Source organism: Ictidomys tridecemlineatus, chromosome 5, assembly GCF_052094955.1.
Source record: "Ictidomys tridecemlineatus isolate mIctTri1 chromosome 5, mIctTri1.hap1, whole genome shotgun sequence".
In the NCBI taxonomy this organism is placed as follows: domain Eukaryota; kingdom Metazoa; phylum Chordata; class Mammalia; order Rodentia; family Sciuridae; genus Ictidomys; species Ictidomys tridecemlineatus.
Window position 1 is genome coordinate 175,702,114 of NC_135481.1, and position 27,806 is coordinate 175,729,919.

General features: G+C 40.7%; 1 protein-coding gene across 7 annotated transcripts in view; it reads left to right on the forward strand.

The window, feature by feature from the left end:
- The window catches only part of Tpx2 (TPX2 microtubule nucleation factor), a 54,818-nt gene extending 30,838 nt beyond the window's left edge, over positions 1-23,980 (forward strand). For 6 of the 7 annotated variants that reach the window (XM_021723244.3, XM_013356500.4, XM_040274658.2 and 3 more), the window contains 9 exons: positions 230-401; positions 2,819-2,960; positions 3,588-3,804; positions 10,900-10,995; positions 12,317-12,493; positions 13,036-13,182; positions 15,264-15,375; positions 16,023-16,210; positions 17,897-23,980. In XM_021723244.3, coding sequence (XP_021578919.2) covers positions 230-401; positions 2,819-2,960; positions 3,588-3,804; positions 10,900-10,995; positions 12,317-12,493; positions 13,036-13,182; positions 15,264-15,375; positions 16,023-16,210; positions 17,897-18,007 — 1,362 coding nt within the window. In that variant the 3' untranslated portion in view covers positions 18,008-23,980. The remainder of the gene's footprint in view (positions 1-229; positions 402-2,818; positions 2,961-3,587; positions 3,805-10,899; positions 10,996-12,316; positions 12,494-13,035; positions 13,183-15,263; positions 15,376-16,022; positions 16,211-17,896) is intronic. The other variant, XM_078051582.1, reaches the window with a different exon arrangement.
- The last annotated feature ends 3,826 nt before the right edge of the window (positions 23,981-27,806 follow it).

Genomic DNA, 27,806 nt, shown 5'->3' on the forward strand with positions numbered 1-27,806 from the left:
CCTTTTGTATTGAGACAGGTTCTTGCTAAGTTGCTGAGGTTCACCTCAAACCTGGAAACTTCTTACCTCAGCCTCCTGAGTTTGCTAAGATTTCAGGTGTTCACCTCTATGCCAGGCTTATATTTTTATTATTTGTACAGAATATATGCCTTATGGTAGATCTGTGCTCTTTTATTATTATAATATTTATTATAACATTTTGTTTGTGGAACAACTTTTCTTTTCATAGGCTCATGTACTTAAGGGATGTACAATTACAAAGCCTTTTAACCTCTCCCAAGGAAAGAAGAGAACATTTGATGAAGCAGCTTCTACATATGTGCCCCTTGCACAGCAAGTTGAAGCCTTCCATAAACGAACTCCTAACAGATATCATTTGAGGAGCAAGAAGGAAGATTTTAGTAAGTTTTCTATTAATAAAATTGGCTGGAGCCTTCTCCTAGAATTCTTCACATAGGTGGAGTGGTTGTTCTTTAAAAGGAGGATGAAGAGTGAATAGTGTGAGTTCAAATGCTGGTGGGTTTCTGGGTTTGGTGGTGAACTGATGAATGGGTTCTAATCTAATAGGTTCTATCTTTATGAAAACAATTTCTAAACTAAGCCTGAAGAGTGGAAGTATTATAAAATAGTTGTCAACGAGAGACTAGGGCTAGTATTCTAGATAAAACAGAATGTGATCATTTTGTTTTTGAGCTCTCTAAAATTTTTATATCCTTGCATAGGCATTGTTTAGCACTGTATTAGGTAACCACAAGAGTTCCTTTATAAAATATAGCATTTCTTCTTTGGTACCAGGGATTCAAAGGGTACTTATCCTCAGAGCCACATCCCCAGTCTTTTTATTTATTTATTTTTTTGAGACAGGGTCTCATTAAGTTGCTGAGGCTGGCTTTGAACTTGTGATCCTCTTGCCTCAACCTCCTGAGCTGCTTGGATATTACAGGCATGTGTCTCTACACCTGGCTATGTATATACAGTGTTTCTTTTCTTTTCTTTTTTTTTTTTTTTTTAGAGAGAGAGAGAATTTTTTTAATATTTATTTATTTTTTTGGTTTTTGGCAGACACAACATCTCTGTTTGTATGTGGTGCTGAGGATCGAACCTGGGCTACACGCATGCCAGGCAAGCAAGCGCGCTACCGCTTGAGCCACATCCCCAGCCCCGTGTTTCTTTTCTTTCTTTTTCTTTTTTTTTTAAGGAGGTACTTGAGATTGAACCCAGGAGCACTTTACCCCTGAGCTACATTCCTGTCCCTTTTTATTTTTTATTTTGAGACAAGATCTTGCTAAGTTGCTTAGGGCCTTGCTAAATTGCTAAGGCTGGCTTTGAACTTGCAGTCTTCCTGCCTCACCCTCCCAAATTGCTGGGATTACAGGCATGCTTCACTGTGCCTTACCATACAGCATTTCTTAATGTTTTCATTTTGTCAGACTTTATGAGAATAATGAAAAAAAATTTGGGGGGTTGTTACTGAGGATGTATCCTTACTCATGCTGGGCAAGTGCTCTACCGCAAAGTTATAAACCCAGCCTTTTTTTGTTGTTTGTTTTGAGACAGGGTCTCATTAAGTTGCCATGGCTAGCCTTGAAATTGAGATCCTCACTTGTCATGGTGGCACACCCCTATAATCCCAGTGGGGAGAGGCTGAACCAGGAGGATAGGGACTTCAAAGCCAGCTTCAGAAACGGCGAGGTGCTAAGCAACTCGGTGAGACCCTGTCTGTAAATAAAATACAGAGTAGGATTGGGGATGTGGCTCAGTTGTTAAGTGCTCCTCAGTTCAATCCCCATTACCTCCCTTCCCATAAAAAAAATAAATTGGGATCCTCTTGCCTCAGTTTCCTGAGTAGGGTTATAGGCATATGCCACTGCGCCCAGCAAAATATCATTTTTTTTTATCCCTATGGAAATTTAAATATAAAACTTGGCTTCTCAAATAATATATGACGGTAAGATTTAATCTGATATGTCCTGTTCTTAGAATCCTAGTTGTGGCAAATGGAAATAAAAATCTATTTTATACACATTTTACTTTATACAGATGTAATTAAATTATGCTTGTACTAAAAAAATTAAAAAATATATCTGTATTAAATTTCTTTTTTTTTTTTTTAACTTGTAGATGGGCACAATACCTTTATTTTATTTAACCCAGTGCTTCCTGCATGCTAGGCAAGTGCTCTACCACTGAGCCACAACCCTGGCCCCCTTGTATATATATTTGAAGCATGACTTATTTCCAAAATAAATAGATTTGGTTTTGATTTCCCCCTGTTTTGTGATAAGAACTAAATTAGAGGACTCATTCTAAATAATTATGAGAATTGCCAGCATTGTCCCTGGCCAGGTAAATCAGTATTTTCTATGAGTGGTGGTGATTATCTTAGTAGTTATGCTTTGACATAGTTGTTTGTTTGTTTGTTTTTACTTCTTTTTTTACTGATGCTTTGATATATAGTTTGGGAAATTTATAAAACTGAGATTCATTTCTTGAGCTTTGTAAAGGTCTTATTTTTAAAGCTAGATTAAAGAAATCTTAATTGTCAATGACAGAAATAGAAAATGCAGCCTGGTAGATTGCCAACAAACCCATCAGACTTGAATGGATATTAGATTTAGAAGATGACAGGAATTTAATTTACCAAAAGGCTACCCCTCAATAAGAAGGGAGTAATTTGTTAAATAGTCTGACAGAGCAGAGCTGAGTGGGGAGGGCTAGCCACTCTGATTTTATTCATCTTTGGGCTCCCTAGTTGAGTCAGCACTTATAGGTACAGTAGATCTTAGGAAACGAGTGAATATCTAATCTTGCTTTATAGATGTGTTACCTTCCAAATCATCTGTGACCAAGATGTCCAGAGACCCACAAACTCCCTTACTACAAACCAAATACCGGGCAAGGCCTGTTACCTACAAAAGTGCAGCGGAACAGGAAGCTGAGGAGCTTGAGAAACTGCAGCAGTAAGTCTCACTGGCAGTATCTGAGGAAAGCTTCCAAGGATTGCCTGCTTTCCTCTCAGTTCTTAAAAAATTAAAAAAAAACAAAAACTTTTTTAATACTAGGGATTGAACCCAGGGGTACTTTGCAAACACTTAGCTACATCCCTATTCATTTTTATTTTTGAGAAAGCATCTCATTAAATTGCTGAGGATCTCACTAAATTGTGATCCTCCTGCTTTGCCCTCCTGAGTTGCTGGGATTGCAGGCTTGTGCCACTGTACCTGGCTTTCTCTTTGTTCTATAAGAGTGATAGTTGCTGTTTTCTTTTCATGAAACTCTTGTAGGCTCTGTAGGCTGGAACTTAATAAGGTTAGTATTGGAACTTCTATATATTTGTTTTATTCCTATTTGTGCCTCTTTTGAGGGAGGAGAAGCTCCTCTGTGAAGAGAAGTCCAATCTTAAAAGTGGAAATGTTGAGACTGTCTCATTGTTCTATACTTGAGAAGTAAAGGTAATGACTTTAGAGAGAGAATGGAAATTTTATCATGTATGATTGGTCATCTTAGTGATGATTATTTTTTGTTTTTGCTTCACTTTGTTTGTGTAGTTTATTTATTTATTTGTGGTTGTCATTAAACTCTCACAGATATAAATTCAAAGCACGTGAACTAGATCCCAGAATTCTTGAAGGTGGGCCTATCTTGCCCAAGAAACCACCTGTGAAACCACCCACTCAGCCTGTTGGCTTTGATTTGGAAATTGAGAAAAGAATCCAGGAGCGAGAGCCAAAGAAAAAATCAGAGGATGAATGCTTTGAATTTCATTCCAGACCTTGTCCTACCAAGATCTTGGAAGATGTTGTGGTAAGAACAGTTGAGGCTTTGTGTGCTGGCTGACGTGTTCTGCCTGTAGCTGAATATCTAACCATTCTTAGTACTAGTGGGTACTAAGAGCAGGACATTGTATTAGGAGCCGGGAATTTAAAGAGATGAAGCAGAAATAGAATTTGCTCTTAGTACTTAAAGTCCAGTAAAGGAAGCGATATGCACTTAAATGATATAAAATGCAGAAGTGTTCAGAGAGATGACAGTTTAAAGTACTATAAGAATTCAGAGGTGGGCTGGGGATGTGGCTCAAGCGGTAGCGCGCTCGCCTGGCGTGTGTGCGGCCCGGGTTCGATCCTCAGCACCACATACAAAGATGTTGTGTCCCCTGAAAACTTAAAAATAAATAAATAATTAAAAAAAAAAAAAAGAATTCAGAGGAGAGAATTTTTTCATTCAGAAGGCTCAGGGAATGCTATGTTTGCTGTGATAGTTAATGCTTGTGCTGTATGCCAGGCACTGCTCTCTGTCCTTCTCATATGTAGTATATATAGTCATCCCTCAGTATCCATGGGGGATTGGTTACAGGACCCCCACAGATTCTCAGGTCTGCAGATGCTAAAGTCTCCGATATAGAATAGTGTAGTATTTTCATATAAACCACATGTATCCTACATTTATTTTTTTGAAACTGGGTCTTACTATGTTGCTTAAGCCAGCCTTGAATTCCTGACTCAAGTGATCTTGCTTCAGCCTCCTGAGTGGGTGGAACTAGGGGCACATGCCATCACTTCTAGCTTACTGTTCTCTCTTACTTGCTTTAGAGTCACCATGGTTTTCAGTGAAACTACAAGTATTATGCCTTTCATTGGGTACCTAGTTTTGTTTATTCTATTTTCTTAGCACTAAGTCAAAAACAACCAGAGATTATGTTTTCCAGGGCTTACAAGAATTATGTTTATGCTTACAAATGGTTCTATCCCCCATATCCTCTTTTAGTTGAAAGCTTTTTAAATGTGAGACTTCTTTCCTATTTACAGTGCCTTCCCCGCTTTTTTGTTATGAACTCTTACATATAGTGATTAGTCACTAAGAGTTGTGCCTTCTTTGTCATTAACTTCTTAGAAAACAATGTCCTGAATATGACAGGACAAAGGTAGGTTGACTGCACACCTCAGGACCTTAAGCCTGAAGGGCTCAACATGTTTGTTTTATACACTAGAAAACTGAGACCCAGAAAAGAGAAACTGTATCCTCAAATCTTTCATGACAGTCATCTGGTACCTTTTTTTAATAGCATCTTTTTTGCTGGGCATGGTGGTGTATACCTGTAATCCCAGCAACTCTAAGAAAGGAAAATTTAAATTTTAAGGTCAGCCTCAGAAATTTAATAGACCTTGTTTGTAAACAAACAAACAAATAAATAGGGGCTGGGGATGAAGCTGCAGAGGTAAATGCCCCTGGGTTTAATCCCCAGTGGCGGGGGGGGGGGGGGAAGGAAGCATCTTTTTCTCCTCCAAACTCCTGGCCTTTCCTCTCCTGTGTGCTTTGTTCTTTAATTCTCATGCCATGTTCTCAGTTTTTACTTTACCCTGGTTCCTTACATATCAACACTGGCTTTATGTAGTTTAAACATCAATTCACTTCATAGCTTCAATGTTTGTATATATGTATGTGTTTGTATATGTTTATTTATTTATTTGTGTACTGGAGGTTGAACCTCGGGGTACTTTACCACTGAGCTACATCCCCCACCTTTATTTTTTTATTTTGAGACAGTCTTGCTGAGTTGCTTGCCATCCTCCTGCATCAACCTCCCAAGTTGCTGGGATTACAGGCATGTGCCACTGCCCCCAACATTTTAAAGTAAATTTAAAGGAAACTTTTAAGCAAATACATAAGTGGAAAACCTACCCCTTTCCCCTTGAATAACATAATAATAGTTAACACTTAATATAAAGCTTACTATATAACAGGATTTTATTCTAAGCTCTTTACTTTGTTTTTACATTTGAAAAAAATATATGTAATTTTTTCCTCAGGAAAAACAGGAAATTCGGGAAATACTACATTTTGCACCTCACATTGATTTGTAGTTGGTCCTAACCCTTTTTGGAATAGTTGCTGAAAATATTGGCTGTTTATCCAGAACCAGGGTGTTCGCCCTGCTGATAGAATGTATGTGGACAACACTAAAAGATTGCATGTTTTTCCCTGAGAGAAGCATAAGACAAACAGAAGTTCTGGGGGAGCCATCTTTCCAAGTAGCCCCTCCCATTTCCATTTTGGAGGATTTGCCTGAACTATGCAGCCAGTTAGCACTTAGACATGTGCCACTTCTCCCTGTAAATCAAAGGCCCCACTGCTCCCCTACCCCCGACTTCCCAAATGATTGGGGTTCCCTAAGCCCTTGCTGTCCTGGACCCAAAATACCAACTAGGATTTGGCCTAAATTTCAGCAGTCCCACCTAGTGAATTGGAAAGTGGGGCTTCTAAACATCAATTTATATCTGTGCCTTATTTCTACAACCGAATTTGGAGAGACAGGCATTTTGGTCACCTTAATTATATTTTAATATTAATTAAAAACTATATAAAGTGCTTTTAGGTTCTTAAAGATAGACATGATATAAATAAATGGTTTATGATCAAGAACAATAAATACATACGTAAAAATAGCTCTAGCAAGTTGACCTTCTAAGCTCTTTACTTTTATATAATAACTTATTTTCTCACAATCACCCAATGAGATGAACACTGTAGGTACTTGCGTTAGTCCATTTTGCAGTGAGGAAGCAGAGATAAAATAACTAGCCAGTGGCAGAACTAGGATAGATAGTATGGCCCCAGAGTCCTCTTGTCTTAAAATGGAAGATATCTTTTATTTGTTTTTCAGACCCCCCTCCCCCACCATGCTATCGATCAAATCCAGAGTCTCATACATACTAGGCAAGTGCTGTACCACTGAGCTACACCCCCAGCCTGATGATATCTTTTAAAACAGAAAATTCTTAGGACATATGTGATTATTTAAGAAAAATGTTTGCATCCCACCTACAGTCTGTATCACCAGTTGTACCTGAAATCCATTTTTGAAAATTCTGATGAGGAAATTATTGTAAGTTTGTTGTGCTCTGGAGAAGCTAAGACAGAGTAGTAAGCGGGGAAGCGTGACTAAAGCTCATTAAATGTTGATTGCAGTTGCAGTCTGAGAGTAGCACTGTTCCAGGTTATGTCTTTTGAGAATTCTGAACAAAAAGATCTGTGAAGCAGTAGGTAAGTCAATAAGGTGGCACTGAATTAATGTGTGCTGAAGGAAAATGTTCACCAAATTCATCTGGTTCTCAGAATCCCTCTGGGGCTTTTATTACAGATTCCTGGGCCCCAGCCCTGGAGTTTTGATTTGTTGTATGCAGTGTGGAGGCAGCGCAGGTGACAAGCTGTGTGCCTGACTCGCAGTAAGCAGTCAGGTGTTAATAGTAATAGTTGTCATTTTATTGAGTGCTCATATTGTCCCGAGTGCTTAATGTAGATTATCTTATTTATTTCTTATAATAGCTTTAAGAAGTGGACTTTTTATCTCTATTTTTAAAGTGATAAAACAGTAAGAGGGGTCTAGTAAGCAGAACCAGGATTTGAGCCTATCACTTCCTTAAATGCTATATTATTCTATCCCATAATACTTACTGTTATCATTGTTTACTTTGGCACATACAGGTTTCAGGTTTGACACTTGCTGCTTGTTGTTCTCCCTTCTAAAATTTAAGTAATTTCATTTCAAGTCTTTGTTTCTAGAGAATCAAAGCATAGAAGGAGATGTATTTTTCTCCTATCCTCTTTATTTTTTCAGAAAGGGAGGCTTTCAAAGGGCAATGCACCCAGAGAAACATTTTAAAAAAGCTGGTGGTAGAATTGAGATTAACTCTCTTAACTTCTGGTCTTGGACTTAGAACAGAACTGAAGAAATCTGCCTCTCAGAGCCTGATTCAGCATGTCTGCCTGCTGCTGTCATGCCCCATCCATGTGCCCCTAGTCCTATTTCCATGTGTCCTTAACACTGCTTCTTATGCTTTCCACTTGTGGTTGAAGGTGGCAAGAGGACAACAGGACTGATGAGAGATGGGCTTGAGCAGCAGTGGGCCTGAGGCAGAGATGAAGAAAGGGCTCTTGGGGCAGAGGCAGAGTGATGAAAGCCTTGCGCATGAGGGTGTGAAATGGGAACTTGGTGCCTGTATCTAATGGGGGGCTGGGGCTCCTGAGGTACATGTGGTATCAGTGAGGCCAGTGAATAATTTTAGCAGAGATATTTTAGGGATGACTTATGGAGAGACTAGCAGGGTTTTTTTTTTTTCTTTCTTTGTGTACTCCTTGGGATAACGTTGCTTTGTAGTAATTTCCTAACTGCTCTGGGATAGGCTTGAGACTTATTCCAGGGCAATTGGGGGCATTTCCTGCATTTCAAGTGTTCATCCCCAACTCCTTCCTTGCTGTTTTTCCTAAATGTGTCATCTGTCCACCCACATTGCCCATTTCTAACCGCACATCACCTCTTAAGAGATACCTTCCTCAAACTTCCCATTGAGAGAGTATGTTCCCCTAGTAGCCTTTAGCCCCATATTCTGCTGGGTTTCTTTAGAACATTTGTAAAAATTAGAAAATATTCACTTTATGACTTTTTTTTTTTTTTTTTGGTATTGGGGATTTAACCAAGGGGCGCATAACAACTGAGCCACGTTCCAGTCGTTTTTTTGTTTTTTACTTTTTTATTTTGAGACAGGGTCTCACTAAATTGCTTAGGCCTTGCTAAATTACTGAGGCTGGCTTTGAACTTGGGATCGCCCTACCTCAGCCACCCAAGTTGCTGGGATTACAGATGTCTGTCACCCAGCCTGGCTAATTTATTACTTATTGATTGTGTTTTTTCCATTAAAGTTGAAACCCTTGAGAACAAGGACCATCAGTAACTCCTACAAATACAGGATAACCAGATGTGTACAGTACAAGCTGACATGGACCGGCCTATGTATCTATAGATACTGGGAATTCAAAGACATGACCTTCTTGTTCTTAAAGCTTGCACAAACTGGTAGAGTGGACTAACATGTAAACAAATACGTAGAGTAATAGTAATCAACATATGTTCAGTTACTACCAGGTCTTCTTGTAAGTGCAAAGGAATGAAAATGGCAATATCCTAGTTCTCAAGAAGCTTATGATTTAAACTTAAAATAACAAGAAATCTTCATTTTTTTCTGGAAGTCTAATTTTCTTTTATTTCAAATCAAGTCTCTAGTTGGTTTTTATTGTAGTAGAGAAGGGGTGTGGGTGGATAGTTGCTACAAAGATGATTTTCTTAGCCATGTCCTCCCCCCAACTAGTGAGGATTGATCTCACTCATAATGTCTCTGTCATGGCCTACGTATTAGAGATTTCCATTGCTCCTCTTTTAAAATGTAGATCTCTGCTGGTTGGATTGGAGGGAGGAAACAGGAAAGGGGGGATTATTTTAGAACTAAAGGAGTCCTTGGATATTTATTTTAGTTAAATTATTATTTTTTTTTTTAAGAGAGAGTGAGAGAGGAGAGAGAGAGAGAGAATTTTTAATATTGATTTTTTAGTTCTCGGCGGACACAACATCTTTGTATGTGGTGCTGAGGATCGAACCCGGGCCGCACGCATGCCAGGCGAGCGTGCTACCACTTGAGCCACATCCCCAGCCCCTTTAGTTAAATTATTTTATGAACCCCCTTGCCCTGCTCCTCTCCAGGCCTAGAAGGCTGTCTGATGTGCCTGGTTTTATAGGCTGGAAGCAGAACTGGGCCTGGCTCATTGTTCTTTCTACTTCCACTTGCCCTTGGTGCATTCAGTCAAGATGTGCTCATGTCCACCTGTGCTGGCTATTGTAGCAGCAGGTTTTGTTGTGTGTAAATTATTTCTTGGATTCTTGCCACTCATTACAAGACTGATGAACTGGATTTCACTATGCTAGTGACAGCACTCTTTAGAAAACAAGAAATTTCATAGCAGAGTGAGCATTCCTTCACAGAGTGAGCATTCCTTCACAGTGGTCACCTAGAGGGTTTATAAATCTGTTCTAATCTAAAGGTGTTTAGAACTATAAGAAAGAATTTTTTTTTAAATAAAAAAAAAAAACTCTGAGTAGCCCAAGATAATAGAGGCAGAAATAATTTTGATAAATGAAAGATAACAGATTGAGCAACTGTCTGGCATGGTCCAAAAAGTGGCTTTCAAAACCACTCCAAGAAAGACATTCCAAACATGTTTTGAGCAGGTGCAGCATTGTTGGGATTAAGGAGAAGTCTCCCAAGGTATCTTCATAGAGTCCAACATTCAAATTCTCATGCATTCATTCTTAGAACATTCATTTAACAAATATTTACTGAATGCCTTATCCTTGCCAAGGTCTGTGTTAGATGCTAGGGGTTGATGGAATAAAATAGTCCCCACCCTTGAAAGCACTTATAATCTAGCTGAGGCGGATGAACATCTAAACAAATAAGTGCAGTGAAGTTTTGTAGGTATAGTCATCTCTCCTTGTTCCTCTGCAGATTCAACCAAATATGATTGGAAAATATTGGGGGGGAAATTACATTTGTACTAAACATGTACAGACTTTGTTTTCTTGTCATTATTCCCTAAGCAATTCAGACTAACAACTTTCCGTAGCATTTACATTATATTAGGTATTATAAGTAACTAGAGAAAAACTGTACAGGAAAGTATAAGTTTTATGCAAATATACACCATTTTTTTTTTTTAAAGAGAGAGTGAGAGAGGGAGAGAGAGAAAGAGAGAGAGAGAATTGTAATATTTATTTTTTAGTTATTGGCGGACACAACATCTTTGTTGGTATGTGGTGCTGAGAATCGAACCCGGGCCGCACGCATGCCAGGCGAGCGCGCTACCGCTTGAGCCACATTCCCAGCCCTAATATACACCATTTTTATACAGGATTTGAGCATCTGTGGATTTGGGGGGCGGTGTTTACTTCTACAGGTTCTAGGAGCAGAGATCTGTTGTCATGATACATAAACTTCTCTTTAAGAAAGTGATTTAATCTTTCATAGTGGAGGTTGTTGCAGGATGTTTAACTGAGTTATGTGTTCCTTCCAGGGTGTTCCTGAAAAGAAGATACTTCCAATCACTGTCCCCAAGTCACCAGCTTTTGCATTGAAAAACAGAATTCGAATACCCACCAAAGAGGAAGAGGTAATTCCCTGGAAGTAGGGGGATTCTTTTTCCTTCTGCATAGTCAATCTAAGCCTTACCATTTTTTTAAATAGATCTTTATTTTATTTATTTATGAGGTACTAAGGATCGAACCCAGTGCCTCACACATGCAAGGCAAGCGCTCTACCGCTGAGCCACAACCCCAGCCCCTAAGCCTTACCATTTCTTTTTTTTTTTTTTAGAGAGAGAGAGAGAGAGAGAGAGAGAGAGAGAGAGAGAATTTTTAATATTTATTTTTTAGTTCTCGGAGGACACAGCGTCTTTGTTGGTATGTGGTGCTGAGGATCGAACCCGGGCCGCACCCATGCCAGGCGAGCGCGCTACCGCTTGAGCCACAACCCCAGCCCGCCTTACCATTTCTTAAACCTAAAAGAGATATAACACAACTACTTTTGTCCGAAGTTGTCTTTAAATATGGTATTAACATTTGATCATCTTTTTGGCTCATCCAAGAGTAAAGTAGTTGGTAAGGTCTGAATCTTCTGACTGTCACTGATAATAGGTTACAGTTTATGGAAACTGTGGGGAAGAATTAGGTATTGGAGGCTTGTCTTGTTTCTATAGTTTTGAAGTCAGTTAGTCTTTGTAAAGTGGATCAAAAATTGCCAACCTCTGCATTTTATTTGCCTGAGTTATAGTCATTATTCAGTGAGGGACTTTTAAATTCATACTAAATAGTCACATCGGCCTTGCAGTTACATCCACCTCATCCTATCTCTGTTAATCCAAGGTTCACAAAGGTGACTGTTTAGTGATGTTTCATGGAATTGTAATATATAAACTGTCATTGATCATACTAGTATCTTATTACATCTCCCATTTATCTATAAATATCCAGAGTTAGGGTAATTTTATAGCAGATCTCAAGCATAAGCCTTTTTATAGTTCATTTGAAACTAAAATACACAGTTATCTTATGTTACCAGCTTGAACCCAAACAACTTACTGGTCCTATTCTGGGTTTGGCAACTGGTCAAACTGGGTTTAACTCCAGTCACATGTTTTATTGTAGTCTGGAGGCTGGGTCAAAGAAGAGGCTAAGGTATATACCTGGTTAATGTATTTCTTATCTTCATTTTATTTATACTGTCTGACCTCATTTAATTTTTATAACATTCCTGTGAAAAACTTCAGATTTATAAAAAAGAAAGAAAGGAAAGAAAAGAAATAGGAAGCTAAAACATCTAAGATTGAGGGACTTGCCTTCATTAATGGCTTACCCCTACAGTATCTTCTGACTGCATGCTGAGGAGGTAGGAGAGAATGAGGAGTCTTGTTTCTAAACTGCAGTTTCTCTTAGGAAGAGGATGAACAGGCAGTAATAAGAGCTCAACCTGTGCCACATTATGGGGTGCCTTTTAAGCCCCAAATCCCAGAGGCAAGAACTGTGGAAATGTGCCCTTTCTCCTTTGATTCTCGGGACAAAGAACGACAGTTGCAGAAGGAGAAGAAAATAAAAGAACTGCAGAAAGGGGAGGTAAGTGTTTCCTTTTCTGCAAGTAGGATACTGCTTTTCTTTGAGCCCTCAAATATAACCTCTTATGTAGTACTTTTAACTGTAAAATCACTACTTTCCTTTGATCCCTCTTACGAATTTTATGAAATAAAACAGGGCAAATGATTTTAAGTAATCCTTCTTTTTAATATTTATATTAAATGCCTTTATTTAACATAATGCCTTTATTTTTATGTGGTGCTGAGGATCGAACCCAGGTCCTGCCCATGCTAGGTGAGTGCTCTACCACTGAGCCACAATCCCAGCCCCTTAAGTAATTCTTTTGGCAGAAGGAGGTTAAATGACTTCCTCCTAGTTATTGGGAGCATATTGCCAGTTATTGGCAAAATTGGGAGGAAAACCTAGATTTCCTTTTGGGTTCATTACTCTTCTCTAAAAGACCATGTGCTGTTTTGAAAACTGGCTGGCCATCCAAACTTTTCAGGTTCTTCCACATATTTTGGAGGAGCTCTTACCTTCTAACTGAAGAAGTCTTCATCTTAAATTTCATGTTTCTTTTGCAGGTGCCCAAGTTTAAGGCACTTCCTGTGCCTCATTTTGACACCGTTAGCCTGCCAGAAAAGAAGGTGAAGAATGTGACCCAGATTGAGCCTTTCTGCTTAGAGACTGACAAAAGAGGTGCTGTTAAGGCACAGATATGGAAGCACCAGGTGGGAGCCTGGGGAGAGCAGCCAAAATGTTGGTTGGTTGGTTGGTGGTTGGTTGGCTGTTTGGTTGGTTTGACTGGCAGACCAACTATACTGAAAATCATCTGGGAAAACATACTTGATTATTTCGGTGTACTCTGTCTAAATCAAGGTTCAGCACCTTTTCTGTAAAGGACCAGATAATATTTTAGGTTTTATGGGTTAGAAGAGCCTCTACCACATGCTGTGTGCCTGTGTTTTCAATCCTTTGAAAAATGTAAAAAACATTCTTAGCTCAAGGGCTGAATCAAAACCATTTGCAAACTGGATTTGGCTTTTAGGCTGAAGTTTTCTGACCCCTGATTTAAGTGATCATCTTGGGAATGTGAGAACTCAGGCTTCTTTTGAGTTTGAGTCTGAGAGCTCCATCTGTTAGACTCATTCATTAAGTATTCACTCTGTTCTATTGACTGCTTTGGTAAGAAACAGAATGCAAGAAAAAGTTCTCAATATGATATGCTATTTTCTCAGCATGGTGTGTGATAAACTTGCTCTTTATAGATAACAAAATAATTAAAAGCAATTGATTGGTTATTGGCTTGTTTAATTGGGATGTATTTCTACCCAGTTGAAAACATTTTTAAAAATTTTTGTGTTCGTGAGTATTTTTATGCCATCACTTATCCTGGACTCTGCCCCAAAGGAGCTCTAGGCTAGTCATTATTTGTAGGAATCACTCCTCTTGAAGCCCAAGAGATCTGATTTCTCTGTGACCAAGTGCAGGCCACCTTTTGGCGTTGTTTTGTAGAAAACCTAAGGACTGCTGCTTTGGCAATAGTAGTAACTCTCCCTTTCTTAAGGACCAAGACATAGGATGTCTTGTGGGGCATTTTCAGTTTCTCAAATACTTAACAAAAGTAAAGTGATAATGATATAATAAACTTTCATGAACCTAACACCTTCTGTAATGATTAAAACATGGAAAATCTTATTTCACCTGTACTTCTACCACTTACTCCTCCATTGTATACGTTACCTACACAACATTACTTTGAACTGAATCTCTATTCATCAAAAATACTTGAGCTTGTATTTAAAATATAAAGACTGGGTTAAGGGTATAAGTTTATTTGTACAGAGTATTTGCCTAACATGTGCAAACCCCTGGATTTGATATTCAGCATCACACAAAAAAATAAAGACTTACTTAAAACAAACACAATAATATAAAAAAAGATTAACAGTGATTCTTATATAGAGACAAATAGTCAATATTCAAATATCCTTAAATTTTTCATAATTGGAACAGTTGACTTGTTCAAATCAAGATCAAAATAAGGTCCACATTACATATTTGTTTGATAAATCTCCCTCCTTTTTTGAGAGAGAGAGAGAGAGAGAGAGAATTTTTTTAGTATTTATTTTTTAGTTTTTCGGTGGACACATCTTTATTTTATTTTTATGTGGTGCTGAGGATCGAACCCAGTGCCCCGCGCATGCTAGGCGAGCACGCTACCGCTTGAGCCACATCCCCAGCCCTTGTTTGATAAGTCTCAATCGGTGAACTTGTCTCTTTGTATTTTATTTGTTGAGTGAACTGGATTGTGTAGATTTTTCCACAATCTGGATTTTGCTCAAATATTTCATTTAAAGTATTTTTCTGTTTCCTATAGATCTAGAGGCTTGATTAATTCTGATTAGGGTTTTCTTTTTTTTTTTTTTTCTTGTGTGTGTGTGTATGTGGTGCTGGGGATTGAATCGGGGCTTTGCACATATATACTAGGCATGTGCTTTACTGCTGAGTCATATCCCCAGGCCAGGAGAATGTTTTATAGTGCTATTACATGGTAATGAATCACATCGGAAGTCATATAATATCTAGTTTTTTAGAGTTTTTGTGATGTTAAAATAGGCCTTAAAAATATCTTAAAGATATTTTTTAGTTCTCTGAGTGGACTCTAGATTCTGGGTGGTGGGAGAAGGTAACTAGAGGTTAGATCACATCATCTTCTATCTGGAATGCCAAAGCAGTTCAGAAACACTAGATCTTGAGTTAACGTGGTGGTCATGGAAGTTGCCTGTCTGACAGTCTTTCTTCCTAATAGCTGGAGGAAGAACTGAAACAACAGAAAGAAGCAGCGTGCTTCAAGGCTCGTCCAAATACCATCACCTCCCAGGAGCCCTTTGTTCCCAAGAAAGAGAAAAAATCAGTTGCTGGTAGTATTCTATGAACTTTTGGGGGTCTGGAGCAGAATTATAAGATTTCCTGGGGGAAGTGGGACTCAGTTGTATCAGACAATACTTGGTTCACCCAGAGTGTTGGGTTTTAGAGGATGGTGGTTTTTCTTCCCTTAGACCCAGTCTTTTGCCTCTGTTGAATCCAGTATTTGTTGAGTTTCAGAATGTGCTGGGGACAGATTGGTATAACATGAGCCTTGGTGGAAACCTCTGGCCTTTTAGTAAGTTACAGGCCCTCCCTACCAAAGAGTAGCAAGTAAATGAGAAAGGGAGGCCAGGGTGTCCTTCTGGAGTTCTAGGTGAAGCCAAGCCTTAGGTACAGAATGTTTGATTTCTTAAGCACTAGGTGGTGTGTTAGAAAATTGGGATTCTTCTACCACCATCTTAAAATCACTATATAGTTTTGAGCTTACTTCACCCTTGTGGGTCTTATTTTTATTCCATTTACATTAGATGATTTCCAGGGGCTCTTACAACTCTTAAAATTCTAAGACTTTTATGTGGTTTACTCTGCCTTTCTTTTAGCAGGGCTTCCTTAGAGTCTCTGCTACTTGGCTCAATCCTGGGGGGCTGGGTTCATGCAAATACTTCTTATGCACCAATATTCTTTCTGTTTCTGTACTCAGAGGGCCTTTCTGGTTCTCTAGTTCAGGAACCTTTTCAGCTGGCCACTGAGAAGAGAGCCAAGGAACGTCAGGAGCTGGAAAAGAGAATGGCTGAGGTAGAAGCCCAGAAAATCCAGCAGCTGGAGGAGGCCAGGCAACAGGAAGAAGAGCAGAGGAAGGAGGAGCTGGCCAGGCTACGGAAAGAATTGGTAACTGGGTAGCATGAGTACTGACTAACCCAAGGTTGTCTCTGTTTTATTTTACCTTACCTCACCTTGTTCTAAACAGGATCTACAGTGGCCTGCAAGGCTATCTCAAAGACAAGTAAAAAAAAAAGAAATCCTCCAGACTCAGGGTGGGGTAAGGAGGTTGAGGTGTGAATGAGACAAAAGATGTATACATTTTAGTCTAAATATGAGCCACAATTTTGGCCCTTTTTAGGAACCAATCTGTTAATTATGAAACTAATATAAAACCAATTTTTTGAAATATAAAAATATATTAAAAAATATTTATAAAAATATATATATTCAGTATATTTGAATATATTGAATATATTAAAAAATATACTTATTTTAAAAAAGCAAAAACATTTATCCTTCATATAGTAGTTAGACAGAATTTCTTCCAGGGAGCTTCATGAAGAAGACATCATATGATATAGTCATACAGAGTGATGTATTTCCTAGGATTCTTTTTTGTTTACTTTTTAATTTATTTTATTATTCTGTGCTTAACAAGAAACAATACATTTTACAATTAGACCAGAATACTTAGGGAAGGATGTGGAAACTGTGTAGCAACTACTCTTAATATTTGGCTCAGACTTTTTGGAGTTACAGTGTTTGTTGGTCTAGGTAATCCTCATGGTTTAGGTAATCGCACAGCATAATGATTTAGATATTCATTGTCTTCCCCACCAAAAAATGATAATTTACCTTAAGGATCCCATTGTCAGCCAGACCCAGTGGTACATTTCTGTAATCCCAGCTATTCTGGAGGCTGAGGCAGAGGATTGCAAATTCAAGGCCAGCCTTGATTTTTTTAAAAAGCGTTGGTGGTGTAGTTTAGTCGCAGAGTCTTTACTGTGGCATGAGTGAGGCCCTGGGTACAGTCCCCATCCAGTATCCCCAAAACAAACCAAGTGCAAGTCTAAATGTTGAAATAGATACCCATAGGTGACTATGCCCACGGGAAGGCTCTAAGAACAACTTCAAGAGACCATAGCCTCGTGGGACATCCAAATTACTATTTGCTGATTGAATGAGAAAACAAGTTCTCAGTCCCAATGCACTCATAAAATCACCCTCAACTTCTTTGATTTTCTTCAATACTTGGTACCTGCATCTTGTCCCCACTACAGAACTGTTTCTTACAGCAGTTCTCAAAATAGGCTGAAGACACAGTTAGCGCCAGATCTCTCTCTGCTAAAATCTGGCTTGAATCAGGCTTGATTGTAGAATATCCAAAAGAATGGATAAGACCATGTCCTTTACAGTGGCCCTTTCTGATTATTGTTGTTTTCTTTACTTTTTATATTTTGTTTTGGTCCATTTTGGTGAATATGAGTAAATAAACCTAAAATTATAGCAAATTTCTAATTTGTGACTCTTTTTTTCTGTTGCAGTTGAGTATAGCCCCATAACACCATGTAGATCATACTGGAGATATATTTGACATTGTTAGTGAAAGCAAGGGAACCCAAGAAAGACCTGTAGAAGCTCCAAAGCTCATATGCTTTTCCATTTTACTGTGTTGCCCCTTGTGCCTTTAAATTCATGACTGGGATCTATAGGACTGTACAAACATTTTTTCTAAAAGGAAAAATAAAAACAACTGTGAGCATAGTTCTCTGACATTTCTCTCAGTGGTAACTTATTTTCTCTTCTCTGCAGGTGCACAAGGCAAATCCAATACGCAAGTACCAGGCTGTGGAGGTAAAGTCAAGTGACCAGCCTCTGACAGTGCCTGTATCTCCTAAGTTCTCCACTCGATTCCACTGCTGAACTCTGCTGTGAGCTGCAGATGCTGCTTGGAACAGGAGCTGCTCCTTATATCACACCAGGCATGGACCTACCTACCCATGCCTAGAAGAGCACACCTGACAATGGTGGACTCCAGTTTTGTTGAGAATTGTTCTCATTCATTTTTGAGGCTAACATTGAGATGTGGTTCATCTGTGTCTCCATCATACTACTTGTAGTTATTTCCTTTAAACCATCAGTTGACCTTTAATATTGGACTTAACTCTGACTAGGATTTTAGGTGTCTGTGTCAGCACAGTGCAATTTCTATTTCTCTTTATCCCCTTCCTTTTTATAAATATATGTGTGTGTGTGTGTATGTGTGTGTTTTAATCAGAAAATAAAGTAGTTAAATCCTCAGATAGGGTTTAAGTCATGGTTTAAATGAGGAATAATTTATACCAGATTTTTTTTTCATCTCTGCATGAAAATGAATTTATAGTTCAGGAGTCCTGCACCAGTGAGCAGGTAGAACAACACATGGATTTATAGGGAACCACATGGCACCATTTGCAAGCTTCTAGCAGAGCTGCTATAGGCATAGTCTCTCTCATCAGTGCTGATTATAACAGGGAATGGTACCACATACATTTTTAAGACCTAGCCTAGCATATTATGTTTTGTTCTACTCTTCCTGATTTTTGTTATTTAATGTTAAGTCTGTCAGGTCCCTTTAGAGGTCAAATCTTACTGAGGAATGGGTAATTGGAGAGGTGGGTCCAGGAACTTTTAAGAACATAGGTTCTGTGCTTAAAGGAAAATGCTTTGTAACTTTTCTCTCTTAATGTCAGAATATCCTCCACATTTTGCTACCTCCCTCCCAGTAATCACCCAGTCATGTGTGTTATGCCTTTTTCCCTAAATGAGCTGCTTCTCCTCTTGTAAATTCCTCCTTTTAAGACTTAGCTCAAGTAAAATCTTTTAGAAATTTTTTGTTAACCATCTGGCCTTCTCAGATAAGGAGGGTCCTTCTTTCTTAGTGTCTCCAAAATGTTTCTTGTATAAAATCTCTCTAAGAGAGCAATTATATTACATCTGAGTTATTATTGTTCACAAACTATTATAATACAGGTGTCAGTTCTTTGAACTCTCTGTGTGTGCGCTGCTGGGGATAGAACCCAGGGCCTCACACGTTAGGCCCGCCTCTACTGCTGAACCACATCCCCAGCCCCATCTCTCCATTTCCGTGTTTTTTGTGGCTTTCACAGAGTTGGCTTGGGTCTGTGTTAAATGATAATTTTCTTTTAAATTTCATTTATTTTTGAGCATCTACTCTGTCAGTTATCTTCCGCACCATTAGATATAGAAACATTAGTGTTCTGTGTAGACCAGTTCTCAGCACTTTGTGATATTAGCCCTATTTTATATTCATCATTTTATTCTCTCAGTGAACTTTTGTAAACCTATTGTGCAGGCCATTGTAGATTCAGCAGTGGGTGACTGAACAAGATAGTGTTTTTCACAGTGTGATTTGCAGGTTTCTCATCCTCCTGAATATCCACAAACTGGTACAAAATGCAATTCCTGGATTCATTTCCTAGAAGTATGCAGTATACAGTTGCATGACTACTTAGTCCATTTAACAAATATTGGGTGCTATATACCGTGGCATTGAATACAGCAATGAGCAAAAACAAAGACCTTGCCTACATGGAGCTTACATTTTAAATGGGAGGGAAAGAGTAAGGGAATAACGGGGCCCTTCTGTTTGGTGAGAGGTGTTCCCATTCTGCTATGTGAGAATGAACTGGGGTGGCGAGGGGAGCATGGGAGGTTGTAACTGAGAGAGTGAGAGCTGGTGATCGCGATGAAGATGGTAAGAAATGGTTGGATTCTTCTTTTTTTTTTTATTCTAATGAGTTACACATGACAGTAGAAAACTCTTCAGAAATGGTTGGATCTTGGATGCATTTTGAGGTTGTAACTGCCTTCGTGTTGCTAACAGACTGGATGTGGAGAATGAGAAGGGAGTTAAGGAGAGCATGCAGGTATCAGCCCAAAGGCAGCTCCTCCATCCCTTGTGAGAAATCTGGTTCTACCTTAGTCCTTATATTTGGGGGCTGGGGCGGGGGATTCTCAGAGCTTTCTTTTTTCCTGGCATCTCTGTCGTTTCTTCACTTGAGAAACCATCTCTTGATCCCTTTTCTGGGTCCATCCTGACTTTTTTTCTCTACTTGTAACTGCGGTTCTCCTATAACCATTCACTGTCATTCATGTATTTCCATCTGATATTTTATTCATATAAAATCATTTTTTGATTTTGATTGTTTCAGGTGTAACAATAAATCCAGCCCTCAAGTTGAGAGTTTTGGGAAAAGTGTTATTGAGAATGATTAACTTAAGGGATCCTTCCACCCCATTTGCTTCATTCTATATTATCTCCTCTGCACAGTCACATCAGAGTGGTAACTATGTAGAGCCAGAGGGGTGGACAGACTACAGTTGCTCCAATGTTTTAACAGAAAGGAGACCTGGACAGGTACTTGTTACACAGATGGCATGTGCTTTAGTAACTGAGTGATGTGGGAACTAAGGGAGTCTCATTGGAAGCAAGATTGCTTTTCATAAAATGTTTTCTCTTTTTTGGTACCAGGGATTGAACTCAGGGGCACTCGACCACTGAGCCACATCCCCAACCCTATTCTGTATTTTATTTAGAGACAGGGTATCACCGAGTTGATTAGCACCTTGCTTTTGCTGAGGCTTGCAATCCTCCTGCCTCAGCCTCCTGAGCCGCTGAGATCACAGGAGTGCACCACCACAACCAGCTTGGTTTTCTTTTTTTAAAATAAATATTACAAAAGTAGTACTGCCTCTTGGAAACACACCAGTAGACATAAAATAAAACCTGCAAGTCTCCATTCTTCACCTACTCCCATCCTCTGGAAGTAACCCCTTGTTCACAGTTCTGTATTCAAGAATGTTTACATGCACACACATTTATAGAGAATTTCCCCTGCCTTGAGAAAAATAAGATTATAGCTAGGTATGTGTACATCCATAACTCCAGCAACTCTGGAAGCTGAGGCAGAATGATTACAAGTTTGAGTTCAGCCTGGGCAAGTTAGTAAGACCCTGTCTCGAAAAAAATGGCTGGGGATGGAGCTCAGTGATTGAATACTCCTGGAGTTAGTCTCCAAGAGGGTTGGGGTGGGGAGAATTATAGCCTTCTGCATTAAAACGTTTTAAAATTTGGTTCTTAGAAAGGTTCTGTACATTCACGTGATTGAAAATTTAGAAGATATAAAGCAGGGGCTGAGGCTGTAGCTCAGTGGCAGAGCACTTGCCTGGATGTGTGAGGCATTGGATTCTAACCTTACCACCACATAAAAATAAAATAAAGGCATACTGTCCATCTATAGATAAGAAGAAGAAGCCAAAGCCTTTTCTCCCAGTTGTTCAATTGCCGTTCCCAGAGATAGTTGTCATATCCTTGTGTTCTCTTGCAGTTTCTACATATACGTGTTCCTACCTCCCCTGCTTTTATTACTATATGCAAATAGTATTATACTCTATTCTTTACCTTTTTTCAACTTGTGATATATCTGAATGATGTAGTTCAGGTGCTACCTCAAGCTTGTACCTGCCTCCTTACTGAAGTGTGAAGCCTCTTATGTGAACCTAGTGACATGGAGGTAGACCTCTGTATGATGTGCTGGGCTAGTGACTTGCAGCCCTAATGACTCAAGGGTAGGTCAGCAACCCCTCTTGGCTTAGTTGAGCTGTGGGCATTTGCTTATTTTGAGTATCTGGTTGAACCTGGGATCCTGTTAGATCCTGATGTCATTTTCTTTTCAGTTCCCTTGAAGAAAGCCATCTCAAGAGTTTCTTATCTGCTGGGGAACTTCCTCATTGCTGAGAGTGGCGGTTAAAAAAGCTGTTAAGTCATGTAGCCAGGCTCTGATTTCTGCACAGGCAGGCTGAGTTTCAGCATGGTGTGGATCCAGGTAGGAATTGGTCAGCATTCTGAATCTTGAGTTGCCGTCTGCCTTGCAGCCTGCTGGGATGCTCAGTTTAGACAACATATAAAGTTTCCTGGAGATGGGACAAACCCAGGCCTATGGAAAGAGCAGGAAGGTTAAAGTGTGTGGTACTTTTCAGCAGTGACGAAGGCGTAACCAGGGAGCCGACATGTTTGCTCTGATGCCAAGAATTCCAGGACAATTTGTTATCCAGTTAAAGCCAGCGCAGTTGCTACAAAGAAGCCTGCGGCCAGCCTGTCTCCCCTCATTTCCTTTGCCTTCTTGCCTACCTACTCTTTTCTAGCTCTGTGGAGAAGGCTGTCGACATTGGAAATGTCTGCTTGTTTTTATCATTCTCTTGTAAGAGAATAAAGGGCTGGGCTTAGGCCAAACCATGGCTCTTTTGTGCTGAAGGCATCAGCTTCCTGAAAGGCTTCATAAATGCCGACTATTCTCACAGAGAAATGTAGTTGAAGAGTCAGGTTAATCTGCTTAAGGAAATGCTAGAAAGAATGATTTTGCAGACAGCCTGTTCTGAAGACATCAATTGCCCTTCTCCCTTAAAATGTTTTTAATAAATTTTAATAAAATCTGGCCTCTCTGATCTACAGAGGCCTATGTAGTTATGGGGCTGCTGACCTGCGACATTATAGGCAGGTGTGTGAATGTGTCTTGGCCATGTGCTGCTGCCCAACTTGTTTTTGTGATGATTGTTATCTCCGGCCTTCTTTCAGGAGCAAAGAGTGGGAGAAATAGATTTCAGTGGGTCAGAATACTTAATAGTGGTCATTAACTTCTAGAAATGGAGTTCGGGTCCATTGTTTAAACTTCCCTGGTGCCAAGGTGAGATGAGGAGTCTGTTCTTCTGTCACAGGCACGCATGCATTACACAGATGGCCTGGTGTTTGATGTAAAACTTGTGTTTTTATGTATTGTGTGTCTCTTCTGCACACACACACACATGTATTTGTGTACTGCTTTCTTTCACTCAGTACTACATTTTTCCTGTATTATTGCATACTTTGTAAATGCCAATTTTAATGACAGCCTACTGTTCTGTTCTGAGTTTACTTCTCCCCTGTGAAGATGTTTGTTTTGCAAAGGATTGTTCTGGGTCCTATTTATAGGGCAGAGTTGTCTGTATTTGCATCCCCCTGATGTGTCATGTCTGTATCTAAACTTTAAATGGCTGTGTTCTAACCATTACCAGTTCAGCTTTGTAATTAAAATATATGCTCAAAAGGAAATATAAACCCCTCCCTAAAGTATAGTCAATGACATTATTCTGGCATATGCTCTTGCAAAATGGAGAGTTCCTTCTGGCTGATGTGATGTCAGTATTACTGGCACCTGTGCCCAGTGAAAAAATACATTGGCACTTAGCAAAACCTTTCTGGAGAAAATTGTAGTTCTGTTATTTTAAAGTCTTCCAAGTCTACATTTTCAAGTAGGCTCACCCAGTGGATTTGTTATCTCTGAACTTTCACGTCCAATTTTTTTTGGGGGTGCTGGGGACCGAATTCAGAGCCTCATCCTTGCTAGGCAAACTACTACTGAGCCATATCCCTGGCCCTCCAGGTCAGATTTGAAAGGAGAAAGGATGTTGTCTCACTTACTCTAGCTGGGCTTGTATGTGTCTTGGGAAGAGCAAGGGTGGGGCTGGTATGGTGATGCAGGCCTATAATCCCAGTCAGTATTAGGCTGAAGCAGGAGGATCACAAGTTTGGGGCCAGCCTGAGTCACTTGGGAAAACTATGTCTTAAAATGGAAAAAAAAATGCGCTGGGGATGTAGCTCAGTGGTAGAGCATCCTTGGGTTCAATCCCCAGTGTTGCCAAAAAAACAGAAAAGTGAGGGTGGGAGTCTACAATCTCACATGTCGCTGACAGGCTGGGTAAACTTGAACAAGTTATCCCCCTTTCCTGGGCCTCAGTTTCCACATCTGTCAAGCAAGATTGAATCAGAACAATTAATAAAGCTCTTTTCAACTTCCATTTTTTTCTAGGCAATTTGTTTAAATCCCACCAGCCCTACTTTGATATTTACATTTCATCTATAGCCAGCTGCTTGATCCCTGCAAGAGGGCACCTCTAGCAAGTTCTGCCCCTTCTTTCCCATGTGAACTTCAACCAAATATGTTGGAAACCAGTGTGCTATCTTGTTGAGGACTTTCCAAGGATTGTTCTGGAAGCGGAAATCTAGCCCAGATCACTCCAGGGGACTAATCCCTGAATAATGTCCTCTGACACACACACATATTTTCTTATGTTTCTCTTGACCTTGGAACTGGTTAAAGACTGCACAGAATGTTCAATGAATTCTTACAGACTAGCAGAAAGAAATACCCCTCTCCATCCAAGATGCAGTTTTTTCCAAGATTGATTTTTTTTTTAAGTGGTCTTTCTATTGTTGGAAGGATGTCACAGTAAAATTGATAACCTTTCCTAGCTCGTTTTCTATTTCTCTCTGCTGCCTTTCAGTTTCTGCAGTGTCCGTGGTCAAGGAGATCTGGATTGCTTTTGAATAACTGGCACAGAGTTCAGGAGGAAAACAGACTGATTTAGTGGAATAAACCCTAGACTGGGAATTGGGAGAGCTGCTTCTGGCTTTATGGCCTTGGGTGTGACAGTTGCATTCTCTGGGCTTAAATCTTCTCATGTTAGAAGTTAAAATGATTAGAATGGTGTTTTTTTCTTTTTTTTGGGGGGGGTGGGGCTTACTGGTCATTGAACCCAGGGGTGCTTTACTATACTGAGCTATACCCCCAGTCCTTTTTTATTTTTTATTTTGAAATGGTCTTGCTAAGCTTCCCGGGCTGACTGTGAACTTGTGACCGTCCTGTCTAAGTCTCCCGAATTGCTGGGGTTACTGTGCCAGGCTCGAATGTTTCTGGAAAGGACCCTCCAGCTTGGTGGAGTTTTCCCCAGCTATAAAATGACCCCAACTGACTGTGGGTGGCAATAGTAACTGTTACCACCTCTGTTGGCTGGTGTAACAGTGTGACTATGCTTGAGTCACATATTCCGTATTAATTATCAGTGGGTATGTGTCACCAAGCGTTGCCAGAAGCCCCTGCTGTTTACCCATAGCTAACAACCTGACAGGACAGGGTCAGCAGCTGCTAGTTCACAGCTGAAAGGAACAGGGATATTTTGTAGGGGGTTTCGAGCAAGCAAGAAAAACAGGGATGGCTTTGAGTTGAACCTGTAGAAATCTCATTGCTGTTGGTTGCTGGTCGATGTCTACGCTGTAGCCTCACCGAGCTTAGGACAGCCTCCCTTTTCTAATTTGCACACTGGCCCTTTTCTCTCAGGCAGTGGTGTGTCCTGCAGCGACAGAACACAAATGCACAAAGCAGCACGGGACACGGCCAGCTGGGCAGAGTGGGGCAGGAGTTGGCAGGGGCATCACTTTGTGTGCATCTCTTGCCTTGGGATGTCAGCTGTACTGACTGGCTCTGAGTGTTCCCTGAGCACTGCTGCTGTCTACTGTTCAGAGGCCTCGGAAATAGCTCGAGCTAAATGGAAGCTCAGCTTCTTGGGCAATGGGACTTTTCTCTGGGAGAGTGGTCTTCAGTGGTCCACGCACCAACAGCATGAGCATCAGATTCCCTCCCCTAATCTGGACCTATTGAATCAGACACTTCGGGTGGGGCTCAGCAGTATGTTTTAATACACTTTCCAGGGGATGACCGTGCATGGCCAAGTGTGGGGACCACTGTGCCAGAAGAGGGATCTGCAAATCCTGACTCAGGTTCCCGTGGAACCTGAGCCAGCAGCCACTCTCCTGTGGCCTATGGTGTCAGGACCAGTCAGGAGCCTACCTAGAGTGAGAGTATGTTGCTCCCCACGATGGCCCCCTGGAAATCACCTTTGTGCAGTCTTATCCTGTTGCTGGGTTCACTGAGAAGGTATTTGTCTCCTCAGCCAAGACTGCCCAGGAGGAAGGTGGAAGGAAGGATATTTTTCCATATATCTTTCCAATAAGTCATATGAGGAAACTGAGGCTCAGAGTTCCCAAAGTCACGCTGATAGAAGTGACAGGGTCAGAATTTGGACCAGGTCTGTCTGCACCAAGAGCCCTTTTCCCACACCAGCTTGTACCCTGGAGGGGATGGGCATCCTCAGGAGCACCCGGAGGGTAGGGCCTGCCTCTCAGGGAGCTGGAGCTTCTCTGAACTCTTGACCTTGCTGGGGGAGCCTCCAGCTAAGCCTCCCGAGGCTGCAGGTCCTCTCCTCACTGTCACCTGCCATCAGCACAGCAGGCGTCTCCTCTACTCTGCCGGATGCTTAGGTTCCTGTCAGGGATGTGGCAGCTGCCAGTCAATTAAGCCACAGCCTCGGCAGGCCTGAATGGTAGCCGAGGTGGTCAGGGTGCCAAGCAGACTGCAGGCGGAGGAGCTTCCCCAGCCCCCTCCTTGCCCTTTATTTGGATGCCCCTCACCATCCCAGGAGGGCCCTTTCCTCCCAGCAACCGCTCAGCTCACCATGCAGCCCCTAGTTCTATGGTAACCTAGTTTAGCAAACAGGCCCAGAGTTTTATAAATAGCTGAATGGCAGGCTGGGAAGTGTCCTGTGCAACAAGACAGAACAGGCCTTCCCTGCTTCTGGAGCCATTTCCTGGGATCCTGGGATGGAAATGACTTTAGTGCAAATGGCTCTCACTTCTGTGTCGGGCTGCCCACTTGGTCTCGCTTCCACTCTTGGGCATGTGAGTGTCCCTCCAGTGTCCTGCCTTCACTCAGCAGGGCTTCCAAGTCTGCTCCTGGGATGTTTCCTGTTCTTGGAACAGCTGCACCAGCCTGGGGTACCCTCCTGCTACTTGATCCTATAGGGAGGTGTCCAGTGGCTCTGGGTAATTTTCAAATGACCTTGTTCCTCTGACGTCATTAGGGAGCTATTTTTAGCTTTGCTGTTTATGCCACCAAAGTTGGGCTGGGGTGGGGGAGCAGGGGGAGTGAAGGAGGGGCCGGGCTTGGCTTTCCCTTGTCCCAGGCTCTACCAAAGTAGGAACATTAATTCTTCGACATTTACAAAGCACCTACTGAATGTCAGGCCCTGGAGCAGCCAAGTTGATGACAATAGTCTAATTATTCTTCACTCTTGAATTTCTTTTTCTTTTTTTTCTTTTTAAAATATTTTATTAGTTGTTGATGGACCTTTATTTATTTATATGTTGTGCTGAGACCTGAACCCAGTGCCTCACACATTCTATGCAAGTGCTTTACCCCTGAGCCATAACCCAGCCCCTTGAACTTATTTTTCTGTGGACAATATTTTGTGTATTAGAGTGGAAATTAAGCATGAGGGCTCTGGCGCCAGACAGTTTGTGTTGAAATTCTGCCTCCCACCCCATTTACTTCCGAAACCTTGGGTAAGTTTCTCCTCGATTTCCCCTTGGAAATGGAAATGGTTATGGTCCCTGCCTCATAAGATTAAAGGAGCTCATACCTGTGACTGGCACAATAAATACACAATAACATCAGCAGTTTTAACTACCAATTACGGTAGCACCACGTAGTTTTGTGAGGTACAGAGCTGAGTGACACCTGGCCTGTCCAGAGTTGACATCTGGGCTTGCAGGGTGTCAGCTATCCAGGGTGCACATAGCCTACACCAGTCAGAAGCAACACCTGCCATAGGCATCGCTTTATCCTGACTCAAGGCGGGTATTCAAGGGAAACCCAAAACATGATTTCCCTCTTGGGAAAGACTCAGCAGTGGCTCTCAACCCTGAAGACATATCAGAATCCTCTGGGGAACTTTTAAAAAATCTGTACCAACCTCTAGATGCTCTGACTTAATTGGTCTGACCAGGAGG